The sequence below is a fragment of the Dasypus novemcinctus genome, chromosome 3 (genome assembly GCF_030445035.2).
Source record: "Dasypus novemcinctus isolate mDasNov1 chromosome 3, mDasNov1.1.hap2, whole genome shotgun sequence".
In the NCBI taxonomy this organism is placed as follows: Eukaryota; Metazoa; Chordata; class Mammalia; order Cingulata; family Dasypodidae; genus Dasypus; species Dasypus novemcinctus.
The window spans coordinates 104,755,216-104,776,097 of record NC_080675.1 but is presented as its reverse complement, the minus strand read 5'-3'; the positions used below and the strand labels follow the sequence as shown (position 1 = coordinate 104,776,097).

Here is a 20,882-nt window from a genome sequence, read left to right as displayed (position 1 = left end):
ATCAGAATAATAGAATTTATCAAGAAGACTGTTTGAAACGTGGGTACACATCCATTATTGTTAATAATGAGCCTTTCACTATTTGTATATTAAGTCTTAAGGTATTAGCTAATGGGAACATGAAACCATCAAAATTAGCAAGACATTTAAAAACATCATTAATCTAGTTTTAAATTTGGTTTTCACATGTTTTATAATGTACTTACTAGTTCTAAAGTACATTTATATAACTCGTATGTTTTAGAAAATACATATTGAGATACACACTCTCAAACTTTTTACTGTTGGAAGTACACAATAAAAAATTTGGAGACCAGGGCCTTTGAATATGTATTCGTCTAGGCTAGAGGGAGATTGTTCTTCAGGAAAGTCCTAGACAATTCATGGTGAATTTCAGATGCATGGTCAAATTCATTATGTTTTAGACAACTAACATAAACCTAGACAGAGATTTCTGGAAATTATTAAGGCAGGAGTTAGCAAGGTCCAGTGGGTGTTCTCTGATCTGGGAGACTGGGTTTAAGACTTGGATGTAACTAACTGGCATCCCTTTCTCATATTTTGTATTGAGATTCCTCAACAGAAAGAAAGTCTTTGGTGCAACTGAACTCCCAAACAGATTCTAAACTACCAGGAACTAAAGTGAAAAATGTTTTATTTTGATCTTAGGTTAAATATTATAAATATGAATTCTGAGTGTACGGGAAATTCCAAATGAAGGCCACGAGGTTTCTGGCCCCCAGTCTGTTGCAATGCATATGGAAGTTTATATCAAATATAGTTAACAGCAATTTTCCATTTCTCATGGGGAAAGAATAAGAGGAAATCACTAACATGGAATGAAAACATTAATTTGCAATCATGTAGGCAGTTACTGTGTTCAAGGATGTAAAAATGCCTTTAAATATAAGTCATTCATTTCAGGAGATGGAAAGCCAGCAGTAAGTATATTATTTATTCAGAATCTCTCCCAGAAAAAAATAGAAGAGCTGTGGGAATTATGGTCAGCTTCCTAAGAGCATTCTTCTTCCACAATCAAGGTCTTTCCTGTAGTCATGCAGTGTGCCTTAAACTCCTGTCACTGTAGGGATTTGACTTTTGCCCACAAGATGCCAAATACCATCTTGGATAGAGAGAAAAGAAGAAAGAAGGTTCCTTTTGCAGGGATATGATATCTTTAACCTAGCCTCTATCCACTTAGCACCAGACTCAAAGTTTCAGACGTTTATTGAACACTTCAGTTCAACAGTCCCCAGTCATCTCACACTCAAATCATCCGAAACAGAGCTTATCTGTCCACTCCTATCCCTGCGTCTCTTCTTCTATTTCCTGTTTCAGTTCTTGGCATCATTCTACGCAAAGCCAGAAACCCGAGGTACAACCAAGACATCTCCACTGTATCTGAAGTGATTAATTCCAGCAACTCTCTCCCCAAATATCTTTGCATGGGTCTCTTCCTCTAAGTTTCTATACATGCAGACTTGGTTTTGGCCTTCTTCATTTATCATTTGAATGATGACAATCACTCTCTAATAGATTTATCTTCCCTCAGTCCTATTTTCATTTATCATTCAATGAACACTTGTAGAGCATCACCTATGTGGCAGGCAGAAGTACAAAGTGCTGGGAATACAGCAGTTAGAAATCTCCCTCTTGCAGCTTATATTCTGGTAGTAGAAATAAAGTAGATGAACTAATAAAAAATAAGTGCTATGAAGAAAAATAAGACAATTAATTTAGAGGGACATATATTAGTGAGGTGGGTCTCTTTGAGGAGACATTTAAGCTGAAACCTGAGCAAGAGAAAGAGCTGGCTATTAAAGAGTAGGCTGAAAACGTATTCCAAACAGAGGGAACAACACATTTAAAGACATGGAAGAAGGAAAGAGCTTGGCCTTTTTAAGGATTCAAAGACAACTACTGAGACTACAGTGTAGTGAGAGGGGGAAAATTAGAACAATGAGAAATGAGATGAGAACAATGAGATGCAGGCTGTGGCCAGAGCATGGAAGATCCTGGAGGTTAACTGGTGCCCCACACAGTAGCCTGAGAGAAATTTCTATACTCAAAATATATGTCTTCTTCATGTTACCGATGGGATAATGTCCAAATTTGTTGCCATGATATTCAGAGCACTTCCTAGTCTGGATGCTGCTTATGTGTCTAGCTTTGTGTTCTGAAACTTCCCACATCCACATGCAATTTATATACTCTAGCTGTGCCTCCTCTTTGTGTGCCTCCCTTCATGTTCCTTCTGGAATGGAAATGCTCCTTCTCAGTGTGATGCCCATTGTCCCATCCTGTTAAGTTCGGAGCCCATCTTATGTCTTATGACCACTATGAAGATGGTCTCTGAACCTACAAGAAGAGGGAAGAGGCTGTTCTCTGTTGAAGCCAGGACTGAAATGTCACTGTAATTTAGAACACTGGAATGCTTGTGTTCCCAGGAGGCTTGTACAATAGATACTTTTCTTCCTACCAACTGGGTAGTATGCTTCCCAAGAATCAGGTGTTTTGTTTCCAAACCTGATTATGCCTGTTTCTTTGTATGAATGTACATCGTAGCAGCACATACAGTGGGGCAATGAAGTGTCTATCTTTATATGAGGAAAATGAGGTTGCTATTCAAGAGTTAAACCAGCGAAGGTCAGATTATACACAGACAGAACTGTGGACTGAAATCCAAAAAACTTATCAAAATAAACCAAACTGTAATCACAGCAAGCCAGGATTGAAATGTCTTATTGAGTGCCTACTATATATGTAGCATTCTGCTGGGATTGAGTGAGGCAAATGACATTTTAGTGTGAGAGAATGATATAAGTAATAGATACATAATGTCATGTAGAGATAAATGATATGAAAAAAAAAACACCTGATAAATATTTAAGTCACATGAAAGAAATATTCTCCTCTCTAAATGTACAATCTTTCTGGCTCACATATCAGCTTATCTGAGTTGGGAAAGTATAAGCTAGTGCTTCTGTCTGTGTACACTGACAAAAGTGAATATATGACCAGAGAGCTGAAGAAAAGCATCTGAATTGTGGTGATTTTACCAGGGTTGAGATGCTGTGAGAAATCCTGCCTACGCTGCCAGCTGGCCTCCCCCAATCCCATCTCTCTGCAGCCTTTCTCACATTAATGTAAATGCCCTAGATGACATTAGCACAGGGAGTCCTTTCATCTGGATGACAACACAAGGCCAAGTGCATTCCATTCACCACCAGACACAGATTCAGAGTGAAATATAACTGACACAGCTAGGCTCCTAGTGACCTTCAGATGCCAGTGCCAGTCAGATGATTCCAAAGGAAGATTACGCTCTGGTTGTATTGTCATATTCATCTGGAACACATTACTAAATGAAGAAATGGAAGGGAGACAAGTGCTAGAACTTAGGAAATTTTCTGTGGTAGATAACAGAGGTGCTTGAGGCAGGACAAAGAACTAAAATGGTACCCACAGTCCTAGAAGTTTATGATGCTAAAATTAACATTTTCAGTGCTGACATGAGAGATCACTTCTTCTTGTAGGCAGAAAAGAATATTGGAAAAGGTCTGAATTTTTAATCAACTCACAATGACCATACAATCCAACAAAGCTGGAATGCCATGGGAAGAAGGTTTATGGTCCTGATTTAGTTACTATAATATAACTGAGATTACTCTTAGCTTTGTGGAAGACTCCCATACTGCAGCAGGACATGCCTAAACAGAATTGAATAAACTCTAAAGTGATGCTACCATTGTGAAGACTCATATCCATGGTGTTACATGTCATGGTAATGATAGCAAGCACATTTGTGATTCAACAAGCTCTTGAAGAATACTGTTTTGGTTAAAACTCTGTCACCAGGGAAGTGGATTTGGCTCAACTGATAGAGCATCTGCCTACCATATGGGAGGTCCAGGGTTCAAACCCAGGGCCTCCTGACCCATGTGGTGAGCTGGCCCACACGCAGTATTGCCACGTGCAAGGAATACCCTGCCACGCAGGGGTGTCCCCGTGTAGGGGAGCCCCATGCACAATAAGTGCACCCTGCAAGGAGAGCCGTCCAACAACAAAAAGACACAGCCTGCTCAGGAGTGGTGCCACACACACAGAGAGCTGACACAGCAAGATGATGCAATAAAAGGAGACATGGATTCCAGGTGCCGATGACAAGAATACATGCGGACACAGAAGAACACACAGTGAATGTACATAGAGAGCAGACAACAGTGGGGGAGGGGAGAGAAATAAATAACAAATCTTTAAAAAATAACAAAAAACCCCTGTCACCATACCCTAAGAATCCTTTTCTAACTTCAATGACTACATCAAAAAAGTTAATCTCCTCACCATAAGACTGTACATTCCCCTGCCTAGATTACTTTTTATTTTAGTCTCTTTTCCTAAGTTTTTCTTTGTCCTAGCACCATATTCTCCTACTTCAAATTGACCAGAAACTCAATTCTTCTATGCAAGATCCCACTGGAAGATTGATTTGGGTTGAACTTTTACCAAACTTAGATAGACTACTATGAACACTCAATTCTATTATTGAGTTTACATATTGAAAATAGTCTAGGTATGATGGTAAGGTCCATGTGTCAACTTGGCTGGGTGATAGTGCCCAGATGTTTGGTCAGGCAAGCACTGGCCTGATTGTTACTGTGAGGAAATTTCAAGGACTTAAATAATCAGTAAGTTGATTGCATTCAACAACGAGTGAAGTCTCATTCAATTAGTTGAAGGTTTTAAAAGGAAAAGTTATAATTTCAACAGTCAGAAGAGAGAATTTCCATTTCCTTCAGCCAGCCAGCTTCTCCTGGGGAATTAATCAAAAACCTTCAACAAAGTTCCCAGCTTGTGGTCTGCCCTACAGAATTTGGACTTGTGCATCGCCAGAGTCACCCGTGACAACTTTCACTAAAAATCTTGTATTTACAGATATCTCCATCAGTTCTCTTTACCTAGAGAACTGGCTTATTCGAATACTTTGTGATTATCATCTAATTTAGGATATTTTTAGTTTGTGTGGAATTTGTTGTGCTGGCAATAACATATTAAATCCCCAACAAAATCCTCTTCAAGGAAAAGTAATGTGTTAAAGTATCTTAAGTGTCTTTTAATTCTGAGGCTATGAGAGTCTTACCATGTGTAGCAGAGTAAAATAAATTTGAGACAACTCAGACGGAAACTTACAGGGCAACATGGTTTCAGAGTGTTTCCACTGTTAAGCCCATTCTAAATGCTACTGACACCACCTAAGAGAGATTATACCACAACTCAGAACATATTGTAAGTGACACGTTAAAAAGAGACTAACAGTTAATTGATTACAAAGAAAGGGGACTATGTTTTCATGTAAGGCACAGATTTCAAAAAGGGAAGACAGTTTATGGTCCATTTCTCTAAAGCCTAAGAAAAATATACACAAGCAAAATTTCCTCTTTTTAAGTGCTTAACATTTAAAATCAAGCCAAATATAACCAAGTAGATAAAGTCCTATTTGAAAAAAAAAATGGATAAAAAGACAATGACATAACCAAATGATTAGTGAAGGAAAGCATTTCTCTGTAGAAGTAGTGCAGCTAATGAAGCAGAAAAGATGGAATTAGTACATCATTCTTTTGCAAACTTCAAATGAAATAATAGATCAATGCAAAGATTGTCACTATCCTCTAATGTCACAAAGAGAGACAACCAGATAATATGTATCTTCTGATAGAAAATACAGTAGCTCCTATGAGGTATTCTTACTCCCCAAATTAAACAGAAATCAGATTAAGTGTCTAGACCAAATTAAGAGTTTACAGAAAACAAAGAGGAACAGAGGAATATCAGAAATAACAACATGGTGATGTAATTAGCAAAATCCAAAATGTAGGAAACTCTACAGAACAAGTGATGTGGTTTCTTCAGCAAATAAATTACAAAGGAAAAAAAGATGGAGAATGGAAACCTCTTGGTTAAAAGAAACTTGAGAGACCCATCAGGCAAAGGTAATAAGTGAAATTTGTCTCAATTCCCATTCAAACTAACTATAAATGAATAGATAAATTATGAATACATAGATAATCAGGGAAACTAAAATTATGTATTTGATGATATTGAGAAATGATTACTATACATGAGAGTAGGTAGCATTGCAGTTATGTTTGAAATATTGTCCTTATCTTTTAGAGATAGTACTAACATTATCAGATGAAATCCTAAAATGCTGGGGATTTGCTTCATCATAATCCATTGGGGCTGTGGGTGCTTTAGATGAAACAAGAGTTAAAGGATTTGTAGCTGGGTGATGGGTATATGGGATTCATTATGGCATCCCCTCTAATTTTGCATACGTTCATATTTTTCACAAAAAAAAGTAAAAATTTTAAAAGTTGGAAAAATGATGAAGACTTACCTTGCTGGATATCCTTCATTTCTAAATGCAAACTGGATATCAGAATTCCCACAGTTTGAGATCTTTTTCCATCTAATAACTTGATGATCTAGAAACAGCAAAAATGAATACATGCTCAAAAGGCTATCCAATCTTTCAGAAAGCATACCAAAAATACTAAGATTTTTAGATATCCTTATTGATGAACTAAACTGGTGCTACAGACACTCCATTATAAATAATACTTTAATTTGAAAGTAACTTATCCACAATTCAGATATTTTGGAAAATAAAAACAAATGCCATGCAAAATTCCTCAGCCTAATACAAGCACTACAATCTTTATAATGTATTCCTCTGATCAAGTGCATCTTAATCAGTTTTCATTGCAACACATATGCAATTTCATATTCAACATTTTAAATTATCATAAGCATAATTTCATGTTGCTTCTTCTTGAGTCATTTCATAGCCACTGATTTTCAACAGAGTGAAAAGAACATTATGATCTTAACTCAACCATTTGTCAGTCACATGACCTTAGAAAAGTGACTTAATCTTTAGCAGTTCAGCTTCATTCATCATAAAGTAGGACTAACTGTTCTTAGTTTATACCTTTATTTTAGGAATTAAATGATCATTTATGCAAAGCACCCATTATAATTTTTGACATAGATTTAAATAAAATTTTCCAGTTTGGGGAATAGGATTTCTTCCTATTTGTACTAATATTAATATAAAACAATATTTTGTGCATAAACCTTTACTTTTAAATTGTTTAAAAGTGCTCTTTATAAATAAAAACAACTCATTGTCTTTTATTTCAACTTTTATGAATATTCCATGGCAAGCTTTTAGAGTTTTGTGTTTTTCTAATCCTATCAAAATCAGCTCCCAATAATGTATCACAGAGAAGTCAACTTTTTTCTTCCCCTCCCCCTCCTCCTCCCCTATCCCCTCCATGCTGTTTTTGCTGTCTGAATCCATTTCTGTGTGATCCTCTGTTTCTATTTCTGTTTCTGTCTTCTCTTCTCATCTTTCTCCTCTAGGATTCCCCATGATTTGAACCTGGGGACCTCTGATGTGGAGAGAGGTTCCTGTTAATTGTGCCACCTCAGTTCCGGGTGTCTGCTGTGCTCATCATCTTTTGTTGCATCATCATCTTGCTGCATGACTCACTTGCACGGGTACTGACTCACTGCACAGCAGGCATTCGGCTTGCTGTACAGGCACTTGCCTCACCACATGGGCACTCGGCTCACCACACAGGCACTTGTCTTGCCACGTGGACACTTGGCTCTCCACGCGGACACTGCATGGGCACTCAGCTCACTACTCAGCTCGCTGCATGGGCACTTGGCTCACCACACAGGCACTTGGCTCGCCACATGGGCACTGGCTTGCCACACAGGCATGCTTTCTCTTCTGCTTTTTTACCAAGAGGCCCCAGGGATCAAATCTGGGTCTTCCCATATGGTAGGTGGAGGTCTTATCACTTGAGCCACATCTGCTTCCTAGAAGTCAACTTTCCTCCCATGTGGCAGGGCTACAAACATCAATAGGAAGTTCATACAAAACACTGCCAAATCTTTTAAATGTTTTTAATGAACTTTGCAGGATAAAAAAGAAACTGAACTAAAAAACCATGTTTAAGAACCTCCCATTTGGATACTATAGACTTACCAAAATATAGGGAAGACAAAACATCTATATTTCTATGTACAAGACTATCCAAGTGGTTTGCCAATTGGACAATAAAATGATAACATGAGTCTGTTGCAACCAAGACTATCTAATTAACTCTCCATTATCTAATTACCAATTATCAATCCTGAATTGATTACTGCCAACCCTTTATCTTTCCTTTCCCTGCTCAGCATGCTACTTTCATATCTGTCAGACATCAAACATAGTAAACACTAAGCTTTAATCCTGATGAAAGGAAATTTGATTTTTCAGTTGTGTTTAATCATTTCAATGTTAGTCTTAGAGAAATATTTTTTGGGAATCAGAGTTGTAGGAGTTTTAAAAAGAAATTAAAAAGGTACTAGGTTTGTTTTTTGTTTTTTTAAAAAGATTGCTTTATTTATCCACACCCTCCCCCATTGTTTGTGCTCACTGTTTGCTCTCTGTCTCCTCGTCTTTTTTTTTTTTTTAAAGGAGGCACCAGGAACCAAATCCAGGACCTTCTATGTGGTAGGTGTGTGCCAAAGAGCTTGAGCCACATCTGCTTCCCATAGGTATTTTCATTATTATTATTTTTAGGTGAAAGCAAAAGCAAAGGAGAAAGAGATTAAGTATAATCAAATATCGTCTTTAAAAATACAGTTTCCGAATTTTTAGTAGAGAATCCAAATTTAAAGTCAAATTATTTAATATGTCCAACAGAAAAGTAAGGAAACCCACATAGATAAGTTTTAGATAGATGTTTAGCCATGTATGCATTCGTTCAATATTTGCTTTATTCTGTGCCTGGCACCATTCTAGACTCTGAGGATACAGAGATAACTGAGACAGTCCAAACTCTTGCCATCAAGAACTTTGTAGCTTAGTGCTTTAAAGTATCACTTTGATAAAACAACTGTAAAGAGTCAAAAAGGGAAATAAAATCATTGTCTGAACTGATGAGCAAATTCAAAAGAAGAAGGGCTTTGGGAATTGACTGGATTTATTTTTAATGTCCAGGATGGTGAAAGACATGACCATGGCACAGACATAGATGTCAAGAAGATAGACACAGAAATCAAATTCACGACAAGATCGCAACTGGGTTGCAAGTGTTTTCCATGAACCCATACCAAGCTATGTAGTGAGGGCTTCGAAAATCAGCAGTAACACATTCTGCTTACAGGAAAAACAATGTTTAAATGCAGATTGTCCTAAAGCTAATTAAAGAGAATGAGTGAGCACGTGAGCTATCACAAGAGATCCAGGAAAGGTGGGGAACTGCGAGTCTGTCCTTGGGTGAAAACAAAACAAAGCCATCCCAACTTGAGTGCTGTGCCAGGATGAACTGATTACTTAAAAAGGCTCACTTGCCTATAACCCCTAATTTTACAGGAGTTTGGAAACAGTGTTGCCTTGAGCTGGATTAAAAAGTTAGGAATATGTGAATGCTCATTTTGCCATAGTGGGTTATATCATTGGATAGAGACCCATATAATGAGAGTGAAGGTATACCCACATCCTGGGGAGGACTGATGCCATCAAATAGTGGGAACTGTATCTCTCAAGAGAAATGGTGGCTTCCAGGGCATTAGGGCAGTCAAGCATGTCAAGCCCTCAACATTGTTGCAACTATATCTGAACATGGCCCTTCAAGCAAGGAAGATTGACTGTCACCGTGGACCCTAAGGAGAGGGGGAAAGAGGTATTGAATAGATGGAACCTATGTAACTGTGTGGGCAATTGAAGTGTTTCACAGGAGTACGCAAGGATGGATATAAGACATGTAAAATTACACCAAAAATATGTAGGGGCTGATAGGCTAAAATGTAAATTATAATGTAAAACATAAGATAACTAAAATTTTAGAAAATTGTATAGTCTAAAATATAAACCACAATGTAAACACAAATGTTACCTTGTTTGAAAGCTACTGTCTCAATATCTGTACATAAGTTTCAGTAAATATAGTATGAATATGTAAAAAGATTACTGCTATGGAAGGGAAAAGGTTTTATGTTGAATATGTGGGAGTACTGTATATTGTATATATGAATTACTGTGATCTAAAACACTTGTGGGGAAGCGGACTTGGCCCAATGGATAGGGCATCTGCCTACCACATGGGAGGTCTGCGGTTCAAACCCCAGGGCCTCCGTGACCCGTGTGGAGTTGGCCCATGCACAGTGCTGATGCACGCAAGGAGTGCCGTGCCACGCAGGGGTGTCCCCCATGTAGGGGAGCCCCACGCATAAGGAGTGTGCCCTGTAAGGAGAGCCACCCAGTGCAAAAGAAAGTGAAGCCTGCCCGGGAGTGGCGCCACACACATGGAGAACTGATACAACAAGCTGACACAACAACATGACGCTACAAAAAGAAACACAGATTCCTGGTGCCATTGATAAGGATAGAAGCGGTCACAGAAGAACACACAGCAAATGGACACAGAGAGCAGACAACTGGGGGGGGGGGGGGAGGAGAGAAGAGAAATAAATAAATAAATAAATCTTTAAAAAAATAAAATAAAATAAATAAAAATAAAACACTTGTGAAGATAAGCTTAATAATTAGAAAAAAGAAAAGAAAAAGATAGGATGTAGACACTGAGGAAAAGATGGAAGTAGTTCCCTTGCCAATTTGCATACCGGGCAACACTTATTGCAGTGATGGAAGGCAAAACATCAAAAACAAAGCTTTTGCATTTTTAAATTTTTTGATACCCCAATTTATTTTTACCTTAATTTCTCCAAGTTAATATGTATTCTATATCTAACCTTTAAACTCATCACTATATTCCATTTTACTAATAAGGGAACCTGGCAATATATTGGGCTCCACTTTTCAGGAAGTTTTGGATCACAGAGAGTTTCAACAATGGCAGCCGAGGAATACTGGTGTGGGATGTTATTGACAGGGGACACATGGTTGGCAGTGAGTTCTATAGGGCATATATCCAGGGTACATAAAAATGTTTGGATATTTTCATAGTGGATAAAATTAAAAACAACTGAGGGAGTGTGGAGTTCCTAGCCAGGGGAGCTTTATCACAGTCCCTAAAGGAACAGCAACAATCCCTCAAGTGCAATGGCAAAGACCAAAAAAGAATGAAGGTCCAACAATGAGCCCTTGATACTAATGACTATGCTTGTGAGCCTGTGCACCTGAAATAAGAACAAGACCTAGAGCTGCAGGGTGCCTAAGAGTTACCTCCTGAGAGCCTCTGTGTTGCTCAAATGTGGCCAGTCTCGATGCCAAACTCAGCATGTAAATGCATTGCCTTCGCCCCATGACTCCTGGGGATGAGCCTCCCTGGCACCGAGGGATTACTACCAAGTACCAGCTGATGATGTAACTAGAAAATGACCTTGAATACAAGGGTCAATTTGGACCAGCAGAATATCTCAGTCTACATATAAAACCAGGAGTTAAAAATGCTTTTTGATCTGAATCAAGGGGGAAATGGAAAGGACAAATTAGTTTATATGGCTATGAGTCTCCAAAAGAGAGCCAGGAGGTTATCAGAGGGGTCACCCTTATGCACACCTCAGCAGAGTCCCAGAGACAGATAAAGTAGATACAACCCCAGGTATTGGTTCTTTTGAGGGCTACAGAGACCCACAGGTTCTATGGTCATTGCAGATGGAGTTCACTGCCATGTCAGTTGGCCCTTCTTTGGAGTTGGTGTTTCTGTGTGATGGAACTGGACTCAGATGTGATCTTTTTTCACAAGCCTCTCCTGTTACGTTTACCAGAACTATAGCTGGTGCTGGGGTTTACTATATACCTAGAGGATCTGAATCTCTGGACTGACCATATGATAGCCAGGCACTGAACCTCAACAGACTTCAGCTCCTACACTCTGGTTTATTGGACTTACCCCACTCAGCCAACATGGAGTTGAAGAAAGTCAGCCACCACACCAGGGAGCCAAGAGTGGCTACAACTGAGAGCAGGAGGATTGCATCCAGCATCCAGGTGGAATCTAAGCCCCCTCTTGATGTAGATGTGGAGTGGACACAACCAATCCGGGGTCCACAGTATGGAGGAATAGAGTGTGGATTGGAGTGGACTTACTGATATTCTATTCATGAACTATTGTGATTGGTAATTGAAGAAAATGTGGCATTGGTGTGGAGAAGGTGGCCATGGTGGCTGCTGGGTGTGGGGAATGGGAGGAGGAGATGAGATGTGGAGGCATTTTCAGGACTTGGAGTTGTCATGGGTGGTGCTGCAGGGACAATTACGGGACATTGTATGTCCTCCCATGGCACCCTGGATGGAATGTGGGTGAGTGTGGGCTATGATATGGACCATTGATCATGAGGTGCAGCGGTGCTCAGGGATGTATTCACCAAATGTGGTGTATGTCTCATGATGATGGAGGAGACTGTTGCTATGGGGGAAGGAGTGGGGTGAGGGGGGTGAGGGGTATATGGGGACATCATATTTTCTGAATGTAATAAAAAATAAATAAATAAAAAATAAAATAAAAAGTTAAGTTTTTTTCCTGAAATGTGGAACCGCCTCCTAAGAAAGGGATAGGCAATAGAGAAGTGAGAGCACTTGATTCTCTTCTATTATCTGTGCCAAGTCCTTGCCTACCTCTGACTAGACCTTAAAAAATATCATTCTATGTATCCAGGTACCCTCTCATTAATTTGGGGATAATACCAGGTTTCTCTAAAATTGGTAGGAAGAAAATGGGCACTGAATAGATATATGCTCTAGCCCCTCTTAGCTTCTGAAAGGCAGATCCTACATCATCAGTGGGAGAGGGAGGCCATGAAGGCTCTGGGTCCCACCTAACAGGCTCTCGGTCCTCGGAGCCTTGACTCACCAGGTTACAGGAGGCACCAGAGTGAGAGCAGACCAATCTGGGGCTGAGGTAGTCTTCTGCAAGATTTCCTGTCTTCTCTCTCATAGAAGATATTTATTACCAAATAAATTACAAAGGGAAAAATGTCAGGCGTGAATAGGGAGTTTAAAAGAAAGGGTAATTACATATATAAACATCCTAATCAAGTCCAGCTATGCAGAATGATTAAAAGGAAACACATGGAGAAAAATAACACCTTAGACTAATAAATAGACCAAGGGCTCTATCCGCTAAAAAGACATTTTAACCCAAGACTTCATATAGTCAGATCTTTCTGGAATTGGACAGGGACTGGGTCCTGCAGCATGCAGAGAGATGTAGGGAGCGTGGGGAGTAGCAGGAAAAAAGGAAACTTGAGGACTGAAAGGGAGAAATAAGAAGACACATGCTCTGTGTTATCTCTGGCCATATTTTATTATCTTCTGCCCAATGCACAACCTGGTCATAGGAGCACAGACTGGAATAAGCAACATTCAACTCATTCAACACAGACTTAATTGTCATATGAGTCCCATTAGCCAAGGTAGTGAGCTGGGGACTGAAGATGCATAAAGTTCTACTTCTGGAGAGTTGTCAAGTTTATGGAAATATTTGTGCTGCTATTTTTTCTTTTCTTCTGGGGAATTTATTATGTTTAATTACGAAAAGCCATACATTTTTATTGTAATAAAAATATAAACTATAGAGAATGCAAAAAAGTAAAAAGTGAAAATGTTCCCTCTCCCTCCAATCCCACCTGGCAGATACATCATCAGCAGAAACAGGGCTTATCTCCTTCCAGACCTGAACACATGTGTAAGCCCACATGTACATAGGGTCTTTATAAAAATGGGAAGCTATACATTTTGCTCTGCAAATTATTTTTCTTTTTCAGAAATATATTGCTGACATCCTTCCATGTCAGTATAGGCAGAGTCACCTCTAAGTATGTCACATAATTAAAGTAGTTTCTTATTGATGGGCATTTAGAATTTTTCTAAAAGTTGTCAATTACTAGCAACACTGCAGTGAGCACCTGTGCAAATATATCTGAGCATGTATTTCTACAGGGTCAATTTCTAGAAGTGGGTCAAATGCTTTGTCTGTTTTAAAGTCTAATTAATATTGCCAAATTGTTTCTAATTTCTATTAATTTATATTTCTGCCAAATATTTGACAATGCATCTTTTTCCTATTTCCCACACCGGGTATTAGCAATTTTTATAATTTTGGCCAGTATGATAGCTAAAATGATTTTCCACTATTTTATTTTTTACTTTAAGTCACTTATTAGTAAGGGTCACTTATGGTTTATTGGTCACATCTTCTCACGTCCAATTGTCTGTCTGTATCTTTTCCACATTTTACACTTTACTAAATCTATTAGGCTGGCACAGTGCAAAGGAATTTAAATAAGAGCACGGCCGAGTAGGAGGAAGAAAGAGATTTACAAAGAAACTGCTGTGAGTGTTTAAGGGAAGCAGAAGGAAGAGGACTACCTTCTCCTATACTTCCACTTAAGTAAAAGGTATTGTGCCCCTTTTCATACCAGCCAATCCAAATGGACAGTTTTGAATTGGGGCAGTGAACACCATGATATTGTAAACTTTCATTCCTCTAGTGGCCTCCTGTGGACTGCCAGAGTGACAACAATACCTCACTCTCAAGAGTCCTAAAAATTAGAGTGGTCACCTCATTGCTAGAGCATTAATGTAAGGGAACAGGACAGTGATGTTCCACAGACTAGAAGAACACTTTGTTCTGCTAAACTAATTCTCAGTTGTGATCTTTGTGATCAAATCTCACAACCTCCTTGTCCAAATATAAACCTATTATCTGAGGCATTTCTCTTTAGAGCAGAGGAGGTAGTAAGCGAACATTAGGGCAAACAAAGACAAGAGTGAAAAAAACTGAAGAAGATCAAGGAAAAGAAGAGAGCAAAGGTTTGGAATATGACAATTTTTAAAGATGCTCAGTTGTCCACCAATAATTGTTACATTTTATTTTAGAATTATTGTAAAGGTTCAAACAATCAGAACCAATTTACATAGATTTTTAAATTAAGGGCACAGTCCACTTGCTTTTCTTTTATTGCACTGTATGCCTTCTTGGTAAGCTAACTTCTAAATAGATGAAGTGAATTTCCTCTCTCTAGGGAAAGAACATATGATAAGAGGACAATATTGGGTTTTTATTCTCTCAAATCTGCCTGCTTCTCTAATACATCTTGGGCTTGAAAAAACTCAAACTCAATCACCTACACCTTTCATATTTGCAAATTGAATAACTAAACATTTTGGCCTGTAATCAGAATCCTAAGTTCCCTGAGATTCTGTAATATTTAATATACTGTTCTTTTATTAGTAGGGAATTTTAATAATACATTTTAAAAGGCCACCATAGAATACAAACACAAAAATCATATCAAATGGTTTATAACTCAAAAATTCAATTAATACCAACCCACTCTTCAAGAATTCTGACTGTTATTATCTTATGCTATTTTAACGATCTTGTTTTAGGAGTCTGGCCTAAGTCAAAGGTTCCTAACAAAATAATAGCGGAAGGAGAAATACAAATGAAACTGTATCCATAAGTATAACAATCTTTCCTTCTAGCTGTCACTGCCCCTTGGTAGGCTTTGAAAAGTGATCAGCACTGTGCTCTGGTGGACAAGCTATTCAGGAGAAAACTCAGAAGCCCAGCCTTCTTTTTCTAAACCTGCCCTTACTCATCACTGTACCGATGCTGAAATGCAGTTCAATATAACAGCACTTAGGACACACTGACCTCTATGCTACCTTACAGTGAGAGATGTAAAGATTTTTTTAAGAAAAGATATGTACCTATTCATGGGAATTCAAAGACTAGGTAAAAGGAGGAACATAAATAATAACCCTGATACAAGGGTGCTATTTACAGGGATTAATAATATAAAGAGTCTAATTGTTTCTTAGGTGTAAGACCCCTGAACATGCCGGAACTCCTATTGAAAGTGAGGGTTCTGAATGAGATGGCTGCTCCTGGCAGTCTTCCTCTGGCAACCTGAAAGCATCCCCACAAGAATGATATATTTATCAGTGCCCCTTTCCTGTAGTAAAATTCCAGTCACACCGTCAGTAAACCTTGTTGGAGGTTCTTCCAGGCATTAGGACCAGCCATCGGCAGGGGCTTTCACGTGGTAGAGGACAATGAGATCAGTCCTCCCTATTTTATTGTTGGAGACGAGTGGGATTCTTGAGTTTATTAGTCCACAGGCTTTATATGTTGTATATATATGAATGTCAACTTAGTGAATTTCCGAGTTTATATGGATCAATAGGCAGAAGTTATACCTTGAAGCTTCCAGCCCTACTTCATTCCATGGGGTTTATGGAAAGAAGTCCCTACATCAAGCTGTTCAGGGAATGCGTTTCAGAGAACATTTATTGGATAGTATGAGTATTTGCAAAGTTTTGCTCATCCATTGTGTACTCTAATAGAACTGGAGTTTGGGATGATATAACCTTTAGCACTGAAGAGTCTGCAAATGTTTCACTTATTTTATACCTCAGCCTTTGGACCGACCAAGGAGCCCAGATAAAGATGGTCTTTACCGTTAGAAGAAAGCTCACACTTTCTAAGAAATTATTAAGTCTACCTTCATACAATGCACACATACTTACAACCATTTTCTATCAAATAAATTAAAACATAGTCTTATCCCAGCTTATTACTTATTACACAAATTAAGCTTTGTGTAATAAGTTTTATTACACAAATTAAACTTTCATCCAATTCCTAGTCTACAATCCCTCTTGATATCAATTTTACATTTTTGTCTTTGTCTTCATGTGCATATTACTTGTTTTGTCATAATCCTTTAAACATTTTCTAGTATTAAGCAATTTTTGGTATTGGAGTATTTTACTTTTTATTTGAGTAAAATTCCTCATGATTCCATTTCAAACAATCTTTTCTGCTCTCAGTAAAAACAGATAACAGCTGGTCACCATCCCCTACACAAATCCCCTGTGTAAACCTCAAGACCATTATTTGTTTAATAAGTGATGCTTTACATCAAATCCTTAAAAATCAACTTTTGAGCAATGTTAGCAAGCAATCAGTTTATCTTAGTCCTATCTGAAGTCAGCTGAACTTGGCAACACATGGACTTCTCCTAGGTATAATTACAGTCTGGAGGAGAATGCAATTTGTGCAGCATTCCACTGACCTACAAGCTGACCTTGTGCAGGGGCAAACTCACAGGTTGCGTTAAACCCTATTAGACATGCCTAGTTTAAGGCAAAGCCTTTCCAGACTCCCACCGCATGCCAGGATTAGAGCACCTCACACATGTGTACTATTACATTGCCTAAGGGATACTGAGAAACCCTACCAGAGGGGAGAAAGGCAGGCCCATACCCCACAGTGTCTAAACCTGTACCTTGAGCCAGTGAACCCAAATCACTATTTCTCACATATGCGGATTTTCATGAATATCTCCCTCTTTGAATAGGAATTAAGACAGAAGTGGAACGATAGATTTGCTACACTTGGAAAAACCACACCCTGACCGCTCAGCTAGAAAAGTCTTGCCAGACAGACTGCGGAAATAATTCCTTCCAGCTCCTGCAAGATTTTCACATGTACAGAAAATCCATATGTATCTTTGGCTTTCTGCCTGAGCTTGGGAGAAGTGGCCAGAAATGAAAATAAAAATAATGATTCTGAATAGACCACGAATGCTGGAAGTAAGCTCAGCTGAGTGAGTTCCATATAGCCATGGCATTAAGAGAAGCATAGAAGAAGCCGCCTTCTTCCAGGTAGACTTCCTTGTCTGAAAAGGAAAATGATTAATTTCTACACCTACATCTTTGCTAGCAGCCAAACACATTCTAATCTGTACCAGATCAACTGGGCATTTTGTTCTTTGGCTTAGTCTTTGCATTTTTTTTCAATTTCCATCTCCAGTGGAGTCTGTTTTATTTTAAAAGAATGAAGAACAGGTATCATGTCTATTTAAATATAGCCACAGGGCTTATCACTAATAAACATGTTCTGATCACTTCGGGCAAATAAATGCATTATGATAGTTGCTGCCTTTCCTGTCCAAATCACCATCCCTCCATCAAAAACAAGCACATAAATGAAAGGCCCACATATGTGGGTAGAAATTTACCTTCATGAACACAATATATATATAAAATATCCAAGTATTAGCACATTTGTAACTCTATAGCACAAGCGGGAACATGGCTTGCCTCTCAGGAAGATTTAGCAAAATCTTGGGGAACACACAGAATTTGATTCTCCATAACACAATTCTAAAAAACACTTCTATTTTTGTGCCTTCAGACTGGTAATATTTTTTGCTCATGTGTTATATCAACACTCACTAAATTCTGCTATTTGGCAAACTTATAGACATTAAGAGGTTGGTGTAAAAGCACATGTGCTACTGATGACAGGTGAGCTTTTCTTATTAAAAGTAATCCTTTACATTTCTAAGCCATTGGCTTCCAAAGGAATCAAGGTGCCTTCATCCTGACTGATACATTGATGCATTTAAATTTACAGCATTCTTACAGATTGTGTTTGAAAGCAGGCAGAATCCTGTGTTAGAGATACAGAAATTAATATGCTGTAGGCTCTGAGGTTGAGCTCATCATTTACTCTTGACACCTCCAAATCATAAATATAAGTTAGCATGGGGCTCCAAACGTTGGCTGAATTCAAGAACAGTATCTTCTTGGGATGAGTTACAGAATCAGAGAACCCTTAATTTTAACTTTTATTCACATTTAACTGCCACATACCTACCACCCCATATTGAAAATTCTATTTTCTATGTAATAGGAAACTAATTTAGAAACAGTGAGATTTTCCCAACAGAAATTCCAAGAAGTCACATGAGACGATGCAAAGCAATGAGACATGTTAACCATGGATTCAGGCCTTTCACAAAAATATGTGGAAGGAAACAACCGACATAATCACCACTTTATAGCTGTGGCTATTCTTGTATGCTCCTGGCCATTTCTAGTGTTGCAGTGACTGGAGATGGGACAGGTAAGTAACAACTCCTGCTGAGTGCCATCTGGAAGGGAACAGCAGAACCAGAGCTGGCAGCCATCTTGCCTCCTCTCCTGAGGGAGAAGGAACACTTCCTTGGAAACATGCAATTGTTTCTTGGTGGGTGCCCAGGAATAAAAATGCTGACTCAGGTTCCTTGTTCTCCTGCTTCTCCAGTGCTCCTTCCCTTGCCACTCTTTGGCATCACATCCACAGGAGCTGGTTGGCTGGCTCCATGGTGCCATATTATGAAATGTCGTCTGAGTTGAGACAAACAAGCCCTCGTTGCTGATGGCCAGCATGGCCTGGTACACTTCTGGGCAGAGTTCTCTGTCAACTGGCCTGATAATGCTATTAAAATAAGCTTTCTGCATGCAGCCTGATAATCTGCCCCATTAAATGTTTCAAGGGAAACTAAGCTTCACTGTTCTGTTGAACTGCTAGGTCTGAATCTCTTCCATGGCCTTATTTTTGGGAACACATAAAATTGCTCAGATGAAGTTTACTTTAAGGATTTAGGCCCTTCACCAAGAAATGTGAAAAGGTAAATTGTCATCCTGTCCTGAGTCTGAGAACATGTTTGGCACCTTGTTTCCATACTAATGAGACAGAAAACCCTTTCACTGGTTTTCAGGCTAATGAACTCGTTCAGAAAGCAAATGTACAGGAGGCCACAGCAGGCGAAGGCTGTGACTGTGACTGGGGTAAGAGACGCCATGGGGTGAGGTGAGGGATATGAGCAGGAGATACTCCTGATGGTTTCAGAACTTTTCTGTCATGCAAAAAACAAACCCCAAAAGTCAAATACATTTTCCTACATGATCACAGAGTTTTTAGGACAGAAGTGACTAGGAGATATCAGTGTAATCACTACACTACCTTCAGACAGGACTAAGGTACAAAGGTATATATGATAAACATCAATCTATTATGAGTTACAAGGCCCCTTGGAGAACATTTGCCTGGAATGAACACGATATGGTTCTAAAAAGGTCTTAAAGCACTGACAACTCACCTGGTGAGAAGCAAGTAGATAAAGGGCTATCTGGCAGAGAAAAAAAAAAAAATGAAAGAGGGAACATAAGACTAAGTGGTATGAAAAGATTTAACTTCCGGTGGTGAAAACAAACAAACAAACAAACAAAAACAAAAAAACCACAGGCCAACTGTCCAAGACTCTTTCTTTCAAAATGATGATGTTGCTGTTAAGCCAAGGTGGTCAGAAAGTGAGCAGAGAGAGGGACTTTCTTTGGGACAGATGTTAATATCATCAGAATATCCTAGAAAAAATGATTCCCTAACTTAAGGTAGCCTTCAAACACCATGGCTAAAATTCTCCCAATTCAGTAACTTTTTCCACACATGTAATTCAATCTTTAACCTGTGATAACAGGATGAAGGATTTATCTGTTCTCCACTTCAGGAGGGACAGAAATACAGTTGCTCATCACTCAGGATATACCTGCAGCAAAATGTCACTGGATCTTTGAGCCATGTCATGCTGATTTTTTGTTTCAAGTTTTTATAGCACAGTCTCACCTTAAATTTCTGTTCCATCAATCTGCATGGTTATCAAAGACTGGTAGATGTAGTGTTCTTTCTCTTCCCCTTCTCACCCTACTGGATTATCAATGAGGAGGAAAAAAAATCAAAGCCCTAACTTGATTATTCATAATCTGCATGGGCAACATTCCCATCCTACATACTCATATATACTGGAGGCAAAGCCCTTAAAGAAGCATGTAGAAACACTAGCAATTTGTCCATAAGGCAATTTAACATTTGCAGGAAAGTTTAATATGTATGTGAATTACTACAGCCCCTGTTAAAAACACAGATTCCAATGAGGTGGGGCCCAATATTCTGTATTTCTAATAAGCTCCCAGGTAATGATTATGCTGGTGGTCCATGGACCACACTTTGAGTAGCAAG

The 20,882-nt window shown here is 38.8% G+C and overlaps 1 protein-coding gene across 3 annotated transcripts in view; it reads right to left on the bottom strand.

Annotated features, from left to right (window-relative positions):
• The window catches only part of FMN1 (formin 1), a 451,599-nt gene that overhangs the window by 169,837 nt on the left and 260,880 nt on the right, over positions 1 to 20,882 (bottom strand). For all 3 annotated transcript variants that reach the window (XM_058293858.2, XM_058293860.2, XM_004455353.4), the window contains one exon: positions 6,398 to 6,485. In XM_058293858.2, coding sequence (XP_058149841.1) covers positions 6,398 to 6,485 — 88 coding nt within the window. The remainder of the gene's footprint in view (positions 1 to 6,397; positions 6,486 to 20,882) is intronic.